The 8409-nt window shown below is 36.6% G+C and overlaps 1 protein-coding gene across 1 annotated transcript in view; it reads right to left on the bottom strand.

The window, feature by feature from the left end:
- Window positions 1-334: 334 nt before the first annotated feature.
- The window catches only part of LOC138045473 (ADP-ribosylation factor GTPase-activating protein 1-like), a 16833-nt gene continuing 8758 nt past the window's right edge, over window positions 335-8409 (bottom strand). The window contains exons 7-13 of the mRNA XM_068891990.1: window positions 7915-7991; window positions 6606-6637; window positions 6429-6485; window positions 5439-5495; window positions 4090-4143; window positions 3326-3385; window positions 335-1289 (exon numbers count right to left, since the gene is read on the bottom strand). Of these exons, the coding sequence (XP_068748091.1) occupies window positions 705-1289; window positions 3326-3385; window positions 4090-4143; window positions 5439-5495; window positions 6429-6485; window positions 6606-6637; window positions 7915-7991 (922 nt within the window). The 3' untranslated portion in view covers window positions 335-704. The remainder of the gene's footprint in view (window positions 1290-3325; window positions 3386-4089; window positions 4144-5438; window positions 5496-6428; window positions 6486-6605; window positions 6638-7914; window positions 7992-8409) is intronic.

The following is an 8409-nucleotide window of genomic DNA, read 5'->3' as shown; positions in this document are numbered from 1 at the left end:
AATACCAGTCAATGAAAATAGGTAAGGTAAAGGTAAAGTCTCTGCTTACGAGCCAGAAGGCTCATCAGGCCGGCGCTTATCTCCGGTTTCTGTAGCATGAAGCGACTAGGAGTATTTATACTCCCTCCTGGATGGGATGCTAGTCCATCACAGGGTTAGCCCCAGCATTACGCCGGTACCCATTTATACACCTGGGTGGAGAGAGGCACCGTGAGAGTAAAGTGTCTTGCCCAAGAACACAACACAATGTCCCCGGCCAGGCCCCGAACCCAGACCACTCGATCCGGTGTCGAGCACACTAACCATGAGGCCACCGCGCCTCCCTAATGAAAATAGGAAGAGCTCGTTATTCCTATTCCTATCAATTCGTTTTTTTAATAACCGTTAGCGCGTTTTTTCACTTCTCTATTAATTTTAAACTAATATTTCAATTTTTCTGCCACCATAAGGACACAGAAACCATTAACTGGCGAGCCAAAATGATAGTTTACGAAATTTCCAGAAATTCATCATCCCTTGTGAATCATCTTGTACCTGAAGCGACAAAGTGCCCTCAGAAATTATTTGTATCTTGGAAAAATCATGAGAATCTCAATCATTTCACAAACTACAGATCATACATTCCACATTAACTCCCCACAACTGGGGGATTTCAATTTTTTATAAAATTTGGCTAAAGAAATAAATACGTCATTTGGGCAAGTTCAGTCAGCTTTCTTTCCTGTTTTAGATCCTCCTCCATTGTCCTTCCAGTCTTCATTACTCCACCCACTTGACTCGCCCCAGTCATCATTGTCCCAACTAATCAAATCTCCCCATCCATCGCTGCTCTGTCTGTTCACTGCTTCAGGTTTCGACTTTGTCAAAGTTGCTGTTTGTGAGGATTTTTTTGTGTTCTTTGACGCGTCACTCCTAACAACAGGGGCTGATGATTTTAGTTGTTTTGGGCTTTCAGAATCACTTCCCCAAGCCCACGATTCCGTTGCATTATCTTCCTCATTACCACTGTCCCTGTTTCTGTCAACACTGATTCCTCCATCGTCTCCAGCATCTTCTCCATTTAATTCGGCATAATTGTCCCAGTCCCAGTTTTGCGCGTTATTTCCTGCATCATCGTTGACTGACGAGAGACCATTTACAGCACCATAGCCTCCCCCAGAGTTTGTACTAGTCATTAAAGACTTTGATCCATAATCAGTTCCTTGATTCACAAGTGTCTGAATATTTGCCCATCCTTTCATGCTGGCACTTTGAATATTTGACCACCCTTTGGTACTAGCATCTTTCACCTGTCAAAAATCAATTAAAGGTTCTGAATACACTTTTCACTGATGGAGTTGCGAGAGCACCCAGCTCCCATCCATATGTCCCAGATTTCCTCCTCAAATTCAGGACCAAAATGATAATTTTTATGGCTTGAGTTATTACTTCTAAAAAAGCACCGCACTTGGACCTACATGCACAGTTGGGTATGCGGCATTTTTCCCTAATTTACAAACTGGTTCTACCAAGCTTAGATAACATCAATCCAATACATGCATCTTCCAGTATAATAATTATTGTTATTGTTATTATTACTATTGTTGACGGTGATTTATCAAACAGTTTCAAAACCACATTATTACAGTGAGGACACTCGAACCATGAACACTTGATATTTGTTTGTACATTTTTTTAGTGACTATAGAATGTGGGCTCGTCCTTTTGACAAGAGTATTTAATGTTTTTACACTTACAAAATGCTATACATGTAACACTATACATCATAAGAAGAGGCTTTATTTCTTAGTCGTCGAAAAAAAAATGTATACAAAAATGTCAAGTGTTCATGGTTCAAGTGTCCTTACCGTAATCAAAGCCAAGAATAATTATAACAATTATTAAAATAATTCTCATCCTCAGATAATGCATTTCACATGCTCTGATTGGTTCACTCAATCTCAGTTATCAGCTCACATACCTTAGTTTGACTTTATATGGTAATTGATTGTGTTTAGCATAACTAAACTAAAAATTTTTCGCGAAATTCCTCTTTGAATAAAGCCAAAAAAGAAAAAAAAACCTTTTTTGCAGAAAGTTTGGATCAATTCCGACATTAATTTTAGAAGTATGCGAATAGGCAAGAAATGTTTTTGTGACGAGCCTACGTCTGTCCGAATGCAAGGTATTACACAACATCGCATCTTCATCAAGTTTTCTCAATTTCGCTCAGATTTTCTCACTTTTTTCGCTCGTATTTCGTACTTTGAAATTTTTGGAGCTTAAGGAATTTAACAAACCAATAATAATTATTATTCCATTCACACTTGTTGGATATGAGACTGGTTAAAGCCAACTAGGCGCTACGCACCTCATTGGCTATTTACCATCTCATATCCAATGCCCGCCCATGCGAGGATCATAGCTTCACTTGATTTCATATCCGCAGTTCATAATTATATGATCCATTTCATATATCATTTCATCATTCATGGAATAATTGTTAATTATAGCAAGGCTTCGTAGCAGCACAAAGTGGGATATTGCTTTGATGAACCACACAATGTTTTTGATGTGTCATCTGAAACATGTATTGTCTTCGTTAAAAAAGGAACTTCAAAAACATTGTGTGGCTCATCAAAGGAATAATAATAATGATAACAATGATTTATTTCTATTATTATTAATAATGATGATTCAAATGATTGTGGAACAAAGACCTTTACCTGTGGAGTGAGTAAAGATATTACAAAATGCCATTCTTTGAGGTCTTTCAAGTAAGACATGACATTGAACACCTTAATTAACACAGTCACTCTCTCTCCTTTGCAGTGGTTTAATTTCTGCTGCATGAAGAGTAAGCGGATCAAAATCCTGAAAGGATTCATCAGGCAGTGACGTAACCTAGTATGTGCCTGCTCTCACTTTTCCAGCTGATTCTCTCAATACAAAACTCCCTTTGAACCTCTGGGGAGGAGAGAGAGTGTCCCCAATATCATTTTGTCCTCTTTACTCAGCAATCTGACATTTCAGTATCTGTACAGGTGATCTGTTGGGACAAACCCTTTATCTAAACCCACTGACCTCTCGGATGGTTATTAACATGTAAGATAGTGCCAAAAGGGGAGCTCTATCGACTTTAACATACTAATTGTGTAATCCTGTGTGTGTGTTTGTTTGTGTATCAAAAATTCCTATGTTTGATATTTTTTGGTTTTTCCTTGTTGTTGATGTTTATGAATAAATACATAAAAAGGCTTACAACATTTTAGTTCACACTATCAATGCCACATCCCTAATTTTGATCTTCTTACCCAGGTTCATTTTCTTGTAACATAAACCATACCTTGCTCGAAATATTTGACACTGAACTTGACATGTCATCTAGTAACTTGCCCTCCTGAACCTAACAAACGAAAGTCAAGAAATAATTTTGAAATTCTTTACCATTGTGAAGTCTATTATTATACAGTACCTCTATCCACTCATTGGTTGCAATTTAATTTTTTTAATCATCAATCATTACATAACAGTCATTCACTAACTGTAAAAATCAATATTAATTAGATTTTGTCGTCTCCAAACTGATTCTTAAGGCACTAAAATAAATTATGACAATCATTACTTATGTTTTTTCAGTCAGAAAACAAAAATAAAAAAAATGTGATTTGCTGATGCTGCATGCAGGTCTTAATTCATTATTGCAGTCTATAAATTCCACTTGTTTTTAAGAAATAATTAAGAATTTGTTTCACTCCTGCTAAGTTAAAATATAGTGTCACTTATAATAATTATAAGTAATAATTTGTCCCCTTTTCTGATGGTCAAGATTGTCAAAAGTCTGCAGTTGCCACTTAAAATCACAACCACTTTGTTGTCCTTGCTGACTACTCCACTGCATTGTTGGTCAGAAGTTATAACATTTTCATAATTTTTCAACAATTATAATTGCTTCTCAGACGCATTCAGCTGTACATCTATCGCAAAACCGTCAAGCCACCCTAGTAATGCTAAAAGTCTATATCCAGGGTACTGAACAGAAACTCATTTTGCCGTTGCAGAGTGGATCATCTCTTTTACCGGTACATGTAAGTGCCGAGCAAGACGTACCCTGGTTGAAACTTTCTTCACACCTTCGTTCATTGAAGCTCCAAGCTCAACAGCCTGAGTAAAATCAAAAACATTTTAGTGAACTTATTTTTTACTGGGTCAATGGTCAAACTTTAAAACTACTGGCATTTATTCAACAAAGTTAGCGTCTTCAAGCTAAAAAGAGCACACTCATTGCTGCTTTGTCACAGCTACAATCCAGAGAAAAGAGACTTATTAAATAAGGCCTTTGTCATTTTCTTCCTTGGTTTGAACCATGAAAACAAAGCAAGGCCAACAGAACCATTTTCCTCAGTCCCACCAAAACATAACACAAAGAAAGCACAACATTAATAAACCATCAAGTTATCAAAATGTTTTAGGATGTGAAGAAAGCCGTAACAAATTTAATAACCTTGTGAACAAAAAGAAATTTTTACATGTGGAAACGAATATTGTGTCCAGGATTGAAAATGCTTGCATTCTTGTGCATTTTACAAACTTTCTTTTTGGTACATCAAACTGTTGCTTTGAGCTTTCCCCACACAACCCATCATTTATCTTTGCTTGAAAAATAAATTGTATCCAGGATTGGAAGTGCAGCAAGTGCTTGCATTAAGGTGTATTTTGCTTTCTTTTGGGTATACCCTAATTATTGAACTGTCACTTTGAGCTTGATTCCCCACACAAATGGCCTTTATCTCTCCTTTCTCTAACTTAATGTGAATGAATGGGTTGAAGGAATCGTCAACCCCTAAAGAAATACATCTAACAATTTTTTTTTAATGTACTAATCGCCTCCAAAGATAATATACCTTGGCAGGCATTACTAAACACAGGAACGGAATGGAACGGAACAGAGTATACTGGAATAAACCGGAATATGCCATAATGAGGAGGAATAACTCTGGAACAAATCAGAATGACACCGGGATATACTGGAAGGAGGCAGTATGACTTGCCACTGTATTAATTTTGTTCACCAAAAAATCTATTACTTCCACAACAAATAATTATTCATTTAGCGACAGATATACCTTTCAATTTTTTCTCATGACCGAAGTGCTCCAAATGTTACAAATGTTACATTCCCTTAGAGAATCGCGAGACACAACAAAAGCTGATAGAAACTGAAAATCGGTCCGTGTTAACTAAAACACAACATTTTGGCACTTTCAGGTTCATTCCACAATATTCCAGTTTATCTGGGTGTCATTCTGCCTCTTTCCGGCTGGTTCCAGTATATTCTGGTACCATTTAGATTGTTCATTTTGTTTCATTCCAGTGTTATGCCGCCTTATTCTGGTTTATTCTGGTACATTCCATTCCGTTCCGTTCCGTTCTGTTCCTGTGTTTAGTAACGCCCATACCTTGGTTGCTGTTGGTTTTAGGACTGATTCATTGACGGTGGACCCCAGCTTGACAGCCTGCAAAAAAACAAGACCACATGGTCAAAACAGTATCCTTCCAATTTGTTCACATGGACAGTTAAATATAAAATTATTTCAGAATCTATTTTTCAAGACAATCGATTATTATTAACAATTTTATTCACTTTATTGACCTCTCTGGGTCATGTGTTAATTGACACATGCTAATTATGATCATCTTTGCCAAGGTTACCCAACTGCCATTCTGAATAATAAGAATCACTGCAGCTAGAATCAGAATCACATAACTAAATCACTGCTTTGATGTTTAAAAAAGAAAAAAATATCTCTTAGAGACTAAAACCTATTAGGAAAAGGTTACCGGTACAGTCAAAACAGCTCAAGCGTTGACTAGCGGATTAAGGAGTTCATTATTGTAAATTTGATTTAAGTAACCATTTCAATACTCTGTTGGTCAGATGAATTAATCCAAAATTGAAATCAAGCCTCAGTTCAAAACTCCAATTTTCATTCAAATATTGCTGCCTTCCAGGAATTTCACAGTTTACTGATTTGCATAATCTACCAAACAACAGTCATTTCACTCTAGCAACATTTACCTTTCTGTAATCTTACCTGAGTATCCTCAAACTTGAGACACTTATGTTTTCAAATTCCAAAGATTGGACAGAGTAATAAAATTATTAAAAAGAAAGACAAATCACACTTGTTAGCGACCTTGGTAGATTATGCAAATTGGTACACCTGCCAAATTCTCACGCCAGACTGGCACCGGAAGCCAGCAACATTCCAATCAAAATTTGAACTGTGGCTTGATTTGAATTTTGCATCATTCATCCCACGACCAGATTATTGAATTGATTCCTGAAATCAAATTTGCAATAATAAACTCATTAATTCGCTCATCAGAGGAATGCTTCAGCTGTTTTGACTGTATTGTGGTCCAGAAAACAAACTGTAAAGGCATACTTGTTTTGAGGCCACTGCTGCAAATTGCGCTGCTCCTGATGCAAATGAACTCCAACCCTACATGACCAAAATAAAGGGCAAAATGTTCTTTTTGGAAAACTGGCAATGACATAGCTAAGATACATGTACATGTAACGACGAAATGGTAATTATACATGCTTTTCTTCTCAAACTTACAGACGAGAAAGATGAAAAAGCAGCATCCCAGCCTGAAACAATAAAAATGATATCCTTAAAGATTAAGGGAGACTATCATGATGATAAAAACCACTTCTCGTTTTGCTTCATATTTCTTGCATTGAATACTTGAAATGGAATCATATGCAATCATTTCAAGAGAAAAATGGTTGACAAGAATACTGCAGGAAAATTAACCCATCGCCTCCTAAGAGTGAAATTTTAGATTTTACTCAGTCTAATGCCAGATGATTTTTACCCGTCAATGGTGACCACTTAAGGAATCAATGGGTTAAAAACCTTGACATCCACTCAAAAACCACTTCCATTGCCTCCTAGAAGAGTGAGCCACAACAGATTTTACTCGACTAACACATGACGATTTTACTCATCAATGGGGCCACTTTAAGAGTCAATGGGTTAGCATTATCTGATCTTGTTTTAGACCTGAGAACATTCCAAGCAAAGATGCAAAGAGAAATTAACACACAGTTACTTAATAGTCATACATCAGGCAGCAGTTACCCTCTAGCAACCTTTGTGGCTTTCCTAATTGGTGTTGGCCGTAGAATCCTCCTTTCTCTCCACTAACTAAAAACATTCACTAATTATCAGGTAGCTGTGGGAAATATTGTGTGTGTGGATGGTGAGTTGAGGGAAAATAATAAACAAAAATTATGGTTATATGGTTACAGAGAGGAAAGGAGATTGCAAAGCACTCTCCTTATCTCAAGTCGAGGTCAACAAATAAACCAAACTCTGTGTGAAAAAACAACCTGGCCTTGGTTGTTCAAAATTAAGGTGGATAACACTATCCACTGGATAAATCACTATCAAGCAGATAAACACAAGCAAAACCAATATTGAGTTATCCAGCAGATAGCAATTTATCAAGTGGATAGTGCTAGCCACCCTTTGAACAACTGAGGCCAGAAGTATAAGAGTATTAGTAGGGAGGAAACTTCCAAAGGCAAAAAAAGTGAAAATAAATAAGCTGGAAACAGATTGTCCGCCATTGCCGACTTTCCCGCCCACCCACACAAAGATTTTAAGTTTTTATACTATACCAGTATAATGTACTAGCCTTGAACTTTTTCATTATTTCTGGTCTTTAGTGTAATGCTACTTGTGTTATTTTAAAAAATTAGCTTTGAATTTGCAATAAAGGTCAGGTTTGCGGTGGTCAGCTTAACGAGGCTACCAGTGGTGTGTGAGAAGTAAATTTGATTCTTGAAATCACTCAAATAAAATTGAACTGTTTGTAGTGTTTCCAAGGACGGTGTAACAGAGTTTATGTGCCTTAAATTACCTGAATTGCTTGTTGTTGTTTGCACAGGTGCAGATCCAAATCCAACATATTTTCCACCTTGGCTTGGGGGAAGGTCACTACAGTACAACAAGATCATTAAAAAAAATACACTATTTACGGTGCTCAAAATTGAAAGAAATCCAAGTTGTCCCTGGAACAAAATCCCCGAGTTGTTAAAGGGAACCTCCACTAAAACAACAAAATAACTTCAAACCACAGAACATAATGTTTACAATTAAAATTGTTTAAACTTTTTCCAATGAAAGCGTTTGTATCCGAAAAAAAATTCAAATCATCAAAATTCAAAAAGCACCCTCAGGCTAAATTGTTGCAGTTTTTAGTGCATGAGGGGGTTTATGTTGATGTCTATAATCCTGTTGATAAATTTTTCCTTAATTTGAAGCTAAATATATATATACACTTCTTTCTAGCAGATATGTGTATGTTTTCCCATATGTTTTCCCATATTATTATTTTTTTGTTGTATATATCTTA

The sequence above is a fragment of the Montipora capricornis genome, chromosome 4, assembly GCF_036669925.1.
Source record: "Montipora capricornis isolate CH-2021 chromosome 4, ASM3666992v2, whole genome shotgun sequence".
Classification (NCBI taxonomy): Eukaryota; Metazoa; Cnidaria; class Anthozoa; order Scleractinia; family Acroporidae; genus Montipora; species Montipora capricornis.
This window is presented reverse-complemented; position numbering and strand designations above follow the sequence as displayed.